Raw genomic sequence first — 15,031 nt, forward strand, 5'->3', positions numbered from 1 at the left:
CTGGTGTGTTACAGCATGGAGAAATAATAACTTATTTCTCCATGGTTACAGGTTTCATTTTAGTGTCAAATAATTCACAAAATATATATTTATATTCACCCTAATACAAAATGTTGTCCAAAAATGACTGCAACTACCATTTCTGGCATTTTGACCTTTGACTTTGTCTTCTTATATCTCTGTAACCAATAATCTTAGAGAAAAAAAGTTTAATGCAAATTGCTCAGGACCAATATATTTATATTTGATCTAATGAACTTTTTGTCGAAAAGTGAACGGAATGATTTGTATTGACCTTTGACCTTGACCTTCTTCTATCTCGATAACTGCTGGTCATAGAGACATGTATTTGGTCTTAAATTGTTCAGAACATATAAGTTTATATTCATTCTAATGAAACATTTTATATGTATGTGGCCAGAAATGGCTTCATTTACCTTTGACCTCGGTTTTCTTTAAAAATTATATTGGTCACAGAAAAATAACATTTGACTTAAAATGGTCAGAATATATATATTTATTTATTTTTATTTTTCATTTTAACATTTTGTCCGATATGGGCTAGAATTGGCTTGGTAGACCGGTATTTTTTCAGACTCATGTTCATACCAGTATTGTCCATCTACAAAATTGCATTGCAAACATACTTCAATACTACTTCATACATCAATCATTAGACTCTTTCAATCCCCATATTTAATCAGTTTTTAAAACTCACCTCTTCGACAAACACTTCCATTCTTTATAGTGAATTACATGGAAAACCCGCGAACCTTACATCAAACGTAAAAACGTGTAATTTCATTCTTCCATGATTTACTTAGTTAGTTAGATGGTCACATAACTGAAAACACCTGTAAGTTATGGCGCCAGTCTATATATACATGAAAATGCTTGTAAACCGAATATAGTTATGTGGGTTTGGCAAGATGTTGGTACTATAGTTTCTGTTTTATTTTATTGAAAACGTGTTATTTTTTTGTGAAGCGCATAGATGCTTTATGCATTATGAGCCCTAATTTTCCAAATCCAAATTTATTTTTATTATTAAAATTTCCGTACCTACTGTATGGTCGCAAACATGTCCCACCCAATACAACACCCCACCCAAAACATATACAGTATTTAAATAAATGCCTTATTTTGCAATAATTATTTCGACGGTTTATCATACCAACCACTATACTATTTAGTTTTCAGAGGTCTCCAATTTTTATTTAGTGTTATTATAGCCTACAATTTAATGTAAATGAATGTGTTCATCGATAAAACCTGGTCATCATTATTTTCTATCATCAATTTATAGATTAGTAGTATATCATCATATAAAAATCGGAAAATGTCTTCAGTATTTTGACTGTCCAACTTTCCCACAATAAGGGGCTAATTGACATCTGAAAGATTTGTATTACATTAGAGGAAATACAGTATAAACATATACCTTGCGAGTAATTTGAGACCAAATTATCACTTTATTCATATGGCCAATTCGCCAATATGGGTAGTCTGGATAATTGTTCACAAAAATTATTCCAATATATGTAGTTACCAAGTTACGCAATGTCTTTGTATTGCTATAAGGAAGCAAAAAAACCTTGTGAATATAGTTTGCTAGAGGGTGGAGTCGGAGGTTTGGGGGTTTAGCAATACATGCAGATTGTGTATCAACTAATAATGATGTAAATTACCAAGTTGCACTTTGGTACATCTACAGCACATCTTGTAATATGACATATGATTTCAACTGTTTAGTACGCTAATCTTATCACACGGTTCATTCTTTATTTTAAATGGCTGCTTTTATCCAAATTCTTTACCCCACATAATAATACTGTAATATAGTTCATTCTTATATAGCGCACATAAGCTGCACAATATTACCCCGGTCATTTTTTGGATCAAACACATATGGAAACATACTCTCATAATAATGCAGCTAGTAATCAGCGCAAAGTTGTGTCTTGATCTAAGCGGTACACATTCTATACACCTGGGTGGAGATAGGCAAATGTAAGTAAAGTGTCTTGCCTAAGGATAAAAGCAATGAGACGAGAGTTGGATTCGAACCACGGACAGTAATCCTCACACCCTCACTCACATACAAAAAAAACAATAAAACATGAAAACCTATTAGTATGATAGAACATTTCCAATTTGTAGGTTTTACTTCATCATCATGAAATAAAACAACAAACCAAATAATGGTTCATTCTCAAAAGCTTTAGCGAATGTCTTCAGAATTCAATTTAGAAAATAATGATTACATGATTATCTAAAATGTGTGTTTTATCTCATGTTACATAATAAAAACAATTTATTATTATTTTTTCTAGATTAAATGTTAAGAACCAATAAAAAAGCCAATATGTTCTCATACAATCTTATACTAAATTAGAAAATGTTCAGAGAAATTGAAATGTTCATTAATTATTTAACCTGAAGTTTCAAATAATGATGTATAAAGCCTGGTTTCCATAAAATCGCTACACGACAGAGTGTAGCGATTCTATGGAAACGCTATAATTTATCGGGGATCTAGTACGCGAGCGCTAATATTCTTTGGTACGTGTATACGATTCATCGCCGACAAAATCGCCAAAGTTGAACATGGTTGAACTTTGCCGATTTAACTTCGATTGCGTCGGCAACATCTGCGCGTGTAGCAATTTTATGGAAACCAGGCTTTACTGATACAGATTAAACATCACAGAACATCATTTTAAACGGAAGCTGACAAGCAATGTGCCAGTTCTAAAATTTCAGTAAAATGAAATCTATTTGTTTAATTCTATTCCTAAATAACATGCATACCAATTATATTTAACTTCAGTTACAGGCAAAATGTCTAACAGCATTCATTAATGCAACAAAGTGACATAGGAATGTTAATATGACTTATAAAACCCATTCTCAAAGAAATATATTGAGACCAGTTAGAAGCATCACAATTCACATTATGAAACAGTGTCCTTTAATATCTTAAAAAAAAAAATGTAACATTTCAGTGTAAATGTTTATTTCTCATGTAGTTTTCCAAGGAACCTCAATTGTAAAATCTTGAGATCAGCTTGGTCCATCTTTACTATACCATCTTCTCCATCAATGTTAATAAGTGTTCCAGTGCTTTCACGATCATCGCCAAGAATAACTTTCACCTAATAATAAACAATAAAATTAAAATGTGCATAAAGGGTTTCTGTACATAAATGTACTAAGAATGGATGCTATGCTTCAGGCTTTAAGTAAATATTTTGAATTATTTCACAATTTTAAACATAAATACGAGGTTTTGCTAACTTTTTCTAGGATTTCATTCGGATTCTGGCCTCAAAACCATGTACTGTAGAAGCATCTAAAGCATACATGTTCCATTGTTTTTGAGAACGAATTTTATGTATAAAAATCATGATTAAATTGATTAAATAATGTTACCCTATCAGTCTTTGTTGGGACAACTGGTTCCAGGTGATGAGCGTGAATGTTGACAACTTTATCATCCTCTGGTAGAAACACGGAACACATAGCACCCTACAATAATAGATCAAAACATTACATTTGTAGACAGTGAGTACTACAATAAACAAGTGTATTTGAAGTATTTAACTTGACTGTATGACATGATGATGGCCGAGAATTGAGGCATTTGTATATTGCAAAAATAAATAGTTGTCTAAAAGACTTTTTTTGTTCACTTAGAAGGTAACCAGCATAAACTTGCCAACTCTTGACCATGGTTTTGGAATGTGATAAGAGTACAATAAACACAAGAATGTGTTGCTCACCGAAACACTCCGTATGACACCAGTCTTAAATACCAATTCCTGATCATCGTGTGTATCACGTATCTTAACTTCAATATCTGTTGTCTGCCACTCAGCTTGAGATGGATCAATGGTACCTCCTGGAGTGTGCGGGTTGTACCCCATGGGTGATGGTGCTCCAGGAGTCATTGGAAAACCAACCGGACTAGGTGTAGCTTGGTAGCTGCCTGGTGATGTAAGGTGATAACTCTGTGGTGATGGGGTTCCTTGATATGTGCCAGGACTTGGGGCTTGGTTGAAACTTCCTGATGGGCTAGCTATAATTTTTAAAAAATGATAATCTTAAAGGTTATTCTTACAAGTTGGTGAAGCCTCTCAATAAAATGTCAAAAAATTAATGTATCATAAATATGTTTTAATAAGGAAAATGGATTAAAACCAGAAAGTAGATATAGGTTTAGAATAAAATTAATTGTGCACTTACGTTGGTAACTACCTGGTGATGGAGTAGGTTGGTATGGAGAGTATGTAGACTCACTGCCATAGATACCTGAAGCACTACCTGGTGTGGCTGGAGTGTAGGGTCCAGTGTTGGTAGGCGATTCAGAAGCATATCCTGGTGTAGCTGGGTTTGAACTGTAAGCTTGAGGCGATGGTGAGTTTTCATCAAATGTATAGTCATAGTCACTTTGTCTTTAAAACAAATATTAAAAATGTAATCATTTTATTGAAACATATCACTTGTCACAACCATATGGCATAGGAAACTAAAGTTTGCTCCTAAATATGTCAATGGATATTAACATTTTACATATTGTGTCTACTGTGTCAGAACTAGTGTATTTTATGTCATACCACTGCGAGAAGACATTGTAGGCTTATCAGTATACAAATTCTAGGAGATAAAGGCAAGGAACTCGTTATGGTGGAAAAGACAACTATACTTGATATACATTATGGTGAACATTGCGGTGGACACTATACACATAGTAAGTAAGAAATTATTATGGAGAAGGTTTAGTAATTTGAGAGTTAAAAGCTGCAGCTCTCTGACTAGCGACCAACCCATATTGGACTGATGAAAGTATGAAACTTATATATTGACCATTATTGAACTCTGATGATAATTAAATGCATATTTCAATGGTAAACTATACATACAAACTGCAATTTGAAGACTTTATAAAAAAAAGTAAACAAATACATTACAAAAATTAAATGTAATTATAGATTTAATTAATGGAAATTTGACATCATACAATATAAATTAACAAATGTGTTTTTAAACTTTAAAAAGATGCACATGCAAATTAATACACACTAATGCATAAGGAAGAATTGGGACTGCATGATTATTCAACATACACAACAAGGACATAGCCATTTATATGGCTTATATAAGTATAATTTACCTACTGAGAAAAAGTAAGGCTATAGCTACTTGGAAGGGTTGGTACTAAATAATCATTTCCATCATTCACAAAAGTGTAATTATCTGTATCAATCTCACCTTGATGGTGTATTTGGATTGTTTGGATCCCAAGCTCCAGATCTACCCGGAGTTTGACTACCATCATGCAATGGGGTTTGAGATGAATCATAATGAGGCGTTCTACTTCCTGTAGAGAAAAGAAAGCAACAAATGTTATAATGTGCCTGTATTTTAGACAGAGCCTAGTTATACATTGTGCATTTTACACACAATTAACTATAGTGCAAGAGTAACATTTTGTAGTCTTCTGCCATTTACTATTGTGTAAACCTTATTGATGTTTCTAGTATTTTAGCTTGTCAATATCTACCCATTTGTGCTGACAACTCTATGAAAAGAGTAAGTAAGTTCACCTATTTTAAAATCTCTGGATATAAATAAATTAAACTGTAATCTAATATAAATAATAAACATAATACATGCTAGGATGTGATTAGACCATATTAAGCAAACCTTTGAGATGCTTTTGTTATTGGCGTGTACATATAATAGTTAATTCTTCCTTTTGTTGTAATATAATAGATTTTTTAACATATACTTAAATGACAGATAAATATTGATCTACCTCTTTTAAAAAAAATATTACACAGGATATTTATAGGAATATTAGAAAATAAAAATTACAATACACATACAAATATTAATTAATTGAATTATTAAAAGTAAACAAAGTTAAGCAATAACATTAAATATTCTTTCATATAAAGCTTTAAACAAACCTTCATGTACTGGTGTTTGTGAGCCATACATAGGAGTTCTTGAACCAGACCCATACATTGGTGTTTGTGATCCGTACATAGGTGTTCTTGCATAAAATGTACTTGCTCCACCGCTTCTTTTCTGCCCCCTAAAAATAGTATTATGAATTTATCATAAAAACATAGAAAAGAGCCATTATCATGAAAGTGGGCTATAATTGTGCAATTTGTTACATAAAATTCCAGATTATTAATGTTCCAAGTTTAAAGCTTAGCAGGAATTTACACTCAAGTAAGCAGTTGGTTGAGTTGGGACAGCAAACGTGTCTTTATTATTTCCACCAAATTCTGAAAATTTAAAAAGTGAACTTACTCATGTAATTTTGTGTCTATTATTAAGGTTTTAGGCCTAATTAAAATGTGTACAAGCAATTTTCACTGTAAACCAAGAATAACATTTGAATGTTGGAAATAGAGATTATCAATAGTTTAATGATTCTTGTATTTACCCTACTGGGTTCAAGCGATTTCGGTCAACAGTAATTGTCTTGAACATGGAATGTAATTCTACACGTGCTGTAGTTTCAGTAGCATCTTTCACTATACCAATATAACCTAGAAAATAACAATACAGTTTAAACACAAGTACCTGTTACAGTTGGATAATTGGTATTTTCTATTCAGGGGACATCCACATTCAGGGGACATCCACATTCAGGGGACATCCACATTCAGGGGACATCCACATTCAGGGGACATCCACATTCAGGGGACATCCACATTCAGGGGACATCCACATTAAGGAGACACTTTGTTGGATGCCCTTATGACTCTACTGTATTATATCAGTGATGATTGGAGCTGCAGACTTTCCTACCATATATATTTTTTTACATTTGTGCTCAGTTGAGGCAATTCGGAAGTGGATTAATTAGCATAAATTCAAAATGGCTGCCATTTACCATTTGAAGCTCAGTATCTCCTAAACGGCTGGTTTTAGACAACCTAAGTGAATTACGAGTAGATATAAATGACCGTATGATGTATCTATGACATAATAAGATAGTATGATGTCATATTATATCACAATAATGCTCAATTGGCATTATTGCAAGGGAAAAATATAGAAACATTTAACACATACATGTTAAAGGAAAGGAACACCCTGGGCTAAATGTGCCACTGTGCTTATAGATAAATGTAATAAAAACATGATTACAATGGTTCAAGGTACAATAGTAATCAATTTAGTTAAAAAATAGACTTTTAAACGACAACATATCGGAAATTGAACAGCGCCATTTTGACAGGTTAAGACCAATTATGTGACGTCAGATTAGGTGGACGCATTCAAGCAAATCCAAGCGTCCATCGTCTTAGTACAGTATTTCAATATGAAAGTGCGGGATATAACCATAAATAAAATCAATTAAACAGCCTAGCATACCTAATATTTTCGGAATATGGCTTGGAGTTTTTATAATTCAGAAATTTGGAACCAGAATATACAGAAAGAGAGTTAGTTTTGCGTCGTGCTGATGAGGAAAAAAGAAGAGAAGAAGAACATTCTCGAGCATAACAAGCCGTCCAAGAATAGTGTACTTGCGGCCAGTGTATCTGTACTGTATGCCTTACTAGGCCTAGAACTCGTGTTGAACGAAAATAAAGTAGACACTGCATCGTCAACCAACAGCCTCCGTTTGGAAGGTTTGCCAGTTAATTCCCCTACCAAATCCCGTTTGAAACAGCTAGGCAATAAAAGTAACAATATATTAACAATAGCTGAAAGATTTAGGAATTGGCTTGCAGATGAAGAAAAGATCGATCGAAGGTTTGTTTACCAAGCCAGCGCATGCTCATACCGTGTCATCGCCGTCCTGCATGACCGCATGTCGCGTTATTAGCCAATCATATTAGCGGATTCGCTTAGCCAATAGAAGCGCCGAATGCAACCGCGAATCTTAAAATTTTCGTCGGCCGTATCTGACGTCACAAACAGGCTGCCATGAGCACAAGATGGCGATTTTCAAATGTCTTGAAAACAACTTTAAAATCCTGTTTACTAGAAAACTACAAATCCGATTTAAACATAAATTGTTCTGAATATTAAGTTGGTAGGGTTACTTTTATAATAGTTAGGTAAAATATTAGGTTGTTCCTTTCCTTTAAGATCATCAACTGGGTTTCAGAACTTATATATTTCGGCCACCCTTCACATCATGCACTAGAACATTCAGGCCCGTAGCCAGGGGGGTTTTTATGGTTTGGGCGAACCCCCTTTACAGCGAACCCCCTTAACCGACTGCGAACTCCCATCCCAGACATGCCCAATACCCTCACCTCATCTCTGAAAATCCTCCAAATACGTGCTCCACAGTACAAAAGGTTATTCGTAAACTCGTTCCTAAAATAACTCTAACTCTAACTAACTTGTTCCCTGTACGATAAGTGTCTGTCAATTTCAAAGAGCATTTTTGGTCCCTGGTTATTGACGCGAATACCGCACTACAGCGGAGGGGAGTGACCCAAATACTTAATGTCTGAATCCCCCCTTGACATATCCTGGTTACAGCCCTGACATTGATGTTCATTTTCTGCAACTGTTACAGCTTCCCATCCAAAGTACATATACATAAAAAAATGTAATATAAGGCTAGGCAATCTATCATTTTGAGTGAAACAAATTGCAAACAGAGATTTTTCTTTTTTACATGGTCACATATGATGAGGAGATCAAAATTTTAGCATCACACTAACTAACTAGAAAAGTATATGCAGGCTGTGCGATGTTTAAATCAAGTAAAAAAATCAATGTTCTTGTATTTTCTATCAATAAAATAACAGTCGTTGCTGTAGGTGGAATGCATGCATGTGGCTTGTCTCACAAGTTATGGATTTGTTGTTGTTAAATAGTGCCCTCAATGTAAGAAAATAACACTATGTAATAAAATACTGAAAAATGATGACGTCATCGGTCATTTTATGCGTATGTAAAATCCAGGGAACGTAAAACAAAGGTTCTACTGTATTATGTTCTTAAATAGTGAACACCACCATAATAAATGGACTGTACCAAATTATTTTTGTCTCTACAATGAATGGATCTAGAAATGAACGTCTCTCCACACACAAGGTGAGGCCAAAGACATTTTGGCTATGTGGAATATATTACAAAGGACAAATGATTCGTCAAGCAATTTCAGTATACGTTGAATAAAAATTTATGTAAGAATGTCTTTATTTTCCAGTTCAAATTATATTTTTATTGATCCATTTATTTAAATGTTTTAAAGACCCCTTCCCTTCAATTTTGGACGTTTTTTGGAAAATAATACATATATATCACTTTAAAAACATTAAACCATGTCATTCCTTGTCTTAAATGTACGTTTTATGGTAAATTATGATAAAAAGTGAGAAATAATGCACTACCTAAGTAGCTTGCGGCGATCGACCTCTCATGGACGGTCTTAGGCCTAGCCTAGCTAGGCTTAGTTTTGTAGGCCTAGCTGGTAAACATCGGTAACGTACGAACATCGTACGCTAGCTATATACCTAGCCTGACGTTGTATAGTTGCTGCATTAATTGTCTTTCTATTTTTTCCAGACTCCGTTGATACAAATTGGGGAAAACCCGGTATTTTCGCTGAAAAGTTAGGAGTCTTCCATTTGTTTTGGCCTCACGATCGATCGAAAAGTGGGCGAATTACAGGTGAAAAACAAAAATATCAATCCGTGCGCAATGCATTTTGGGATTTATAGCGGGACGCTATAATTATTAGAATCGACTTATTTTTCACATTTTTAACCGTTTAAAGACGAAAAAAGTTATCGCAATAGGACCATATAGTATTATTTTTACATTAAATATAGTTTGTGATCTTAAATTAGATCTAAAAAACGTAGGGAAGGGGGCTTTTAGTCCAGTCAATCTAATGATATACCCACCACAAATTGCAATAGTAACAAAGCTAGTATTTTTGAATTCTATATAATGTGTAGAACGACATACTAAAAGTCACCGAAAATCCAAGCATTGGGTCAAGGGGTCAGAGGTCAATAAAGGTCATTTTAAGTCAAAATTAATATGCCCCATTAATTACATATATTTAACCATTTAAAATACATTATATACAAGTGGGATTTATGTCATCCGAAAGCTTATTAAATTTCCTATTCAGTGATATCAAACTTATAGTCATAACATTTTATTTAGAATGTCATTTTTGCGGAAAAACACAACATAATGTGTCAATTTTGGCTAAAAATGTTGTTTTCGCTGTAAACAACAATGGTATACACACAGGGATACCCTGGGGTGAACATTTCAGTCCAACGCGATACACATGACCAGTTCAAGATGCAGATGAGTGACATCTCCGTTCCTGTTGCTTCTGGATGATCTACATACCATTTTTTCCAGATGGCATTTGTGTTGCCATGGTTACAGTATTTATATTGGGATGTATAAGTATTTTAACGATTTTTTAACCAGTAGAAATACAAAGATGTTCAACAGCAGTTTGACAATGACCTCCATGTTGTATGACGTTCGGACCATCTGGGCTGGATTGTCAACAGACCTGGTGATTGAAAAAGTTTCTATGAGAAGCCTCAAAGAAAACCAGAGGTTTGACAAGAGAATATAGGAATGCGTACATCCAGACCAAATCTGCGCTGAAATGTATGTAATGCCTTGTAATAGTATCAGGGCGTTACTCCAGCAGCGGCCAACATAAGACCTTATGGCCACACGTCAGGAACACAATGGCAATTGAAAAATCCATTTGGTTACGACTCAGAGACTTCATACCATTGACACAGGAGTTACTGCAGGTGACTCGGAATATTAGCAATGTGGTATTAGCATTGAATATTTTGGGCAGGAAGTCTTGCAATGTATTCAAGATCCTGGCAATAAAGTCATATGTGTGCATCAATCCTACAGTTCCAGAGGAGACTCGAGGTGACTTTGTTATCCACCAACACTTTTTGAAACTACCAACTTACAATACTTTCAGCTAATAAACCAACATGATGCCACGTGGAAACAACTTCTTCTGAATAATCTAATACATCCAACTCACTGAATGATGTCCAGTAGGCCTACATTTTAGATGGTAGTGCTCTACTGCACAGCATTCCATGGAATAGTGTAGAGATCTGTAAAAAATATTGCTCTGCATAGTCTTTGATAATTATGAAAGCGGCTCATCCACCAAAGACGGCGCACATGGTAAGGCGGGTAAGGTGGTAGTGTCCCTGTATATTTTACCAGTGACATGTTCCACAAAATAGGATCACTTTCTGTAACAAACAACAATTTATAAATCTTCGTAACTAGTATTTGAACAACATGGCAATGAGTGAATGCAGCTGCTGATGCAGATGTTCTTTCGGATAGTAAAAAAACCATTGAATCAGCAAACAGGAAAACATCTGTCATTATCCGATGACACGGATCTACTAGTGCTCATCTGCAGTCAAGCATTTAAAACATCTTGTGATATTCTTTAGACTGGAGCTGAGATGCTGGACTATCAAACTGGTTCAAACAGTACATTTGAGAGACATCTGTGATAACCTTCTGTTTGCTCATGCGATACTGGTGACAAAACATCCAGAGTTTTCGGAATTGGAAAACAAGTGGCTCTAAAAAAAGCTTGTCATTGCACTTATTTCTGACATTATGCTGTTAGTCTTCAGATGCAAACAAGCTACAAAGGATGACATTGTGGTTGCTAGAGAAAATGGTTTAGTGTGTCTGTACAATGGACTACCTGGACAACGTGGAATGCCTTTGACTCCATCCCATCTACAAGTACAACCTCGCATATCGCCAACTTCATAATCGTACCACAACCAAGGTACTTAACATCATGTTCAAGTTCAATCTTTTAGCAATGGAGTGGGGTTGATATGTGTACCGAGGATTGGGGATGGAATATCAGATGATGGAAACATGGTTCCTCTACACACAAACTTAAAGCCAGAACCTGAGTATCTCCTTGAAGCATTCAGGGGTAACTAGAACTACATGTGGTGAATGCAATGGCATTGCACTGTACTAATACCCGAACAAGAAAGTGATACTGATGACATATAAGTTGTGAGTCCTTTTCTATTTGAAGGATTAAACAATATCATCCCACACGGAGCAATTCAAATAAAAAGGTCTGGATTAAAATGATCTTACAAAATATACAAAAATATCACAATATACAGTACAATATAACAAGAGTCAAAGTTCAAGAATTTAAGAGTCGGATGGTAACTGGCAAAAACGAATTTCTTTTCCAGTTTGTTCTACATGCCGGGCCATTGAAAGCGACGCCCATGAGGCATGAGCTCGAACAAGACATTTTTTAGAATAGCTCTACTTTTTTCTAGAGTTTGCATGTCACAGAAGGAAGATAAGCTACGAAGTTGACAACCTATTAATTTAGAACTTAAGTTAACAATTCTTTGTAGTGAGTTTCTCTCTCTGACCCTAAGACTAAAAAACCAGCATATAAAGGAAAAAAGTTAAAACGTTCTCAATAAAGGAATTATAAAAAACCATGAGAATTACTTTATCGACATTAAAATGGTTCAGCTTCCTTAACAGATAAAGTCTCTGGTGTCCTTTCTTTACTATTGCCTCTGTATTTAATTCCCAGCTGAGATTGTCCTCAAATATAGTACCTAGGTATTTAAAGGAATGGACAATATCGCTGGTTCGTCATTTGTGGGGGATACCAGAGGGCTGCGTCCTTTCTCCTTCCTAAAATCTACAATTATCTCCTTGGTTTTGGTCACATTGAGTTCCAAGTAGGAGTTTCCACAAAATTGGATAAAACCATCTAATGCGGAACCATGACCGTCCTGTGAATTTTGAAGGAGAGACAGCAAGACAGTGTCGTCAGCAAATTTGAAAAGATGACTATTGTCCTGTTTGCTCCGACAGTCATCCGTGTATATAATATACAGGAGAGGAGAGAAGACGCAACCCTGCGAAGATCAAATACTTGTCATTACGTACATTCGTTGATACTAAAATTATTAAAAATCTATCTATAGTAAATCATGAGTTGATTCCAAATTATCAAGACTCATTAATTAATCAACAATAGTACATACCGCTAATGAATTTCAATTTTCTTCTAGCTAGCATCATTTTTCCTATTTCATGACGATACAATAGGTACAGGAAAAACATTATTTGCACCAAATACTTCCAAAATATAATATAATATATATAAACATAATTTAGTTTTACGCTATTTTAAGAAAATTTGAGTTTTTGTAAAAGGTCAATGACCTTTTGACCTCTAGTTACGTATAACTGTTGTATTAATTGTTTTTTTAATGTATATTATTAGTAGGATATATATACTCTACACATTGGTACTAAAGCTATTTAGATATGATTATAAAACAATGGATTATAGGCATAAACGCTACCCCCTACCCCAAAATTGTTTACATTACATTTGATCAAGAATCAATTTCAATTAAGAATAGTACATCATTACTTTTAAAATTCTTCTAGTTAACATCATGTTTCCTATTTTATATATCGATAGGTACAGATAAAACACAATTTTGATTAAATGCATATACAATTATGGCACAATATTACAGTTAATCATTTTTTTAAGGAAAAAAATGAGTTTTTGTAAAAGGTCAATAACCTTTTGACCTCTAGTTATATAAATAAATGTTGTATTTTGTTTTTTTAAATTGCATATTAGAAAGAAATATATATTCTACACATTGATATCAAGATTATTGAGATTGGATTGTAAAACCACAAGTTATGGGCATAAATGTTACCCCCTACCCCAAAATATTTATGGAATAAAATCACTATATAGTTGTTGAGATTACGTAAAAAATAATGTGTTCCAATGCTTCAATTTTCGGTGACTTTTAATATGTCATTATAAACTACATTTGGAATGAAAAAATTAATGTTTCGTTACTATTGCAATTTGTGGTGGGTTTACCTCTAAATATCACTAGATTGACTGGACTATTTAATTACTGAATAAACAATATAAATAATCGGTGATCGAAAGTGTTTCAAAGAATAATTCTTTTATTTACATTTTCGTTCATATCAATTTTCAACAAGCAGACAATTGACCTAGGCTAACTAGGTCAAGCATAGGCCGCCTGACTGTGTAAACAACTCAATATCTAAAATAACATCTTTTAAGGCCTTTTTGGGGTTTTTAGTATTTCAAATGGCAACTCTTACCTTTAAATGGTCCTTGACAGATACGAACTGTCTGTCCGATCATATCACGATCCCTGCCTACACGTCCACGCCCACGTCCTCCCATCTGCTGTGTGGCTAAAAATAACAATTTAGCAATTACTGAATACTGTATCTATTTCATTTTAAGATTATAGTAAGATTCAAAATAATGACAATTTTTAAATGTATGTTATCAATAGCTCAAAAAATGTCACAGCATACTGATACATGAATGAGAGCATTCGCTATCTCGATCGGGAAACGGTATGCCAGGAAAAAACTTGATTCAATCCTGTTCTCTGGCCCTATAAATCAAACGCTGTTTCTCGTCAGGTGAATCATGAATGAAATATAGTTTGTCTGGTGTAATTACTGTCAAATATTTTAGTAATTTCAATCAATACTTGCATTATTATTGTATTTTGTGGGATTTGTTACATTATTGAAAACTTTGCAGGCCTACTTCAGTGAGTGTTGTATGCCAATACTTGCAGTAGCCTAGGCTGCTAGGTCTGCTACCTATAGCTTTTGTGGTTCTCCCATCAAGAATTTACGAAATCTACAAAATTGGGAGCAGCATCCAGGGTTACGATGAGGAATGCAGAATTTGGCTAACGGGAAAAATGAAAAAAATAGACGGAAGGCGAATACTGATACAGTGGGCTGGATACAGTAACTCATCATGGGTAGCTCATCAAGTCCAATACGCAGACGAATCATATCTGCAGCGCACGTAACTTTGAGAACGCTTCAATGTGGAGATAAATTTAGAAAAACCATCCCAAGTGGAGGATTATCACCGCCATTAGTTGTGGAAAACAACGATCCGTTTCTTTGT

The 15,031-nt window shown here is 34.4% G+C and overlaps 1 protein-coding gene across 2 annotated transcripts in view; it reads right to left on the bottom strand.

Moving 5' to 3' along the window:
• Positions 1–1,159: 1,159 nt before the first annotated feature.
• Positions 1,160–15,031, bottom strand: part of LOC144849175 (transcription elongation factor SPT5-like) — a 50,615-nt gene continuing 36,743 nt past the window's right edge. Inside the window, exons 18-25 of one of the 2 annotated variants that reach the window (XM_078706205.1) lie at positions 14,194–14,289; positions 6,461–6,566; positions 5,973–6,100; positions 5,272–5,380; positions 4,246–4,454; positions 3,783–4,078; positions 3,433–3,528; positions 1,160–3,155 (exon numbers count right to left, since the gene is read on the bottom strand). In XM_078706205.1, the coding sequence (XP_078562331.1) occupies positions 3,015–3,155; positions 3,433–3,528; positions 3,783–4,078; positions 4,246–4,454; positions 5,272–5,380; positions 5,973–6,100; positions 6,461–6,566; positions 14,194–14,289 (1,181 nt within the window). In that variant the 3' untranslated portion in view covers positions 1,160–3,014. The remainder of the gene's footprint in view (positions 3,156–3,432; positions 3,529–3,782; positions 4,079–4,245; positions 4,455–5,271; positions 5,381–5,972; positions 6,101–6,460; positions 6,567–14,193; positions 14,290–15,031) is intronic. The other variant, XM_078706203.1, reaches the window with a different exon arrangement.

Source organism: Antedon bifida, chromosome 7, assembly GCF_963402885.1.
Source record: "Antedon bifida chromosome 7, ecAntBifi1.1, whole genome shotgun sequence".
In the NCBI taxonomy this organism is placed as follows: Eukaryota; Metazoa; Echinodermata; class Crinoidea; order Comatulida; family Antedonidae; genus Antedon; species Antedon bifida.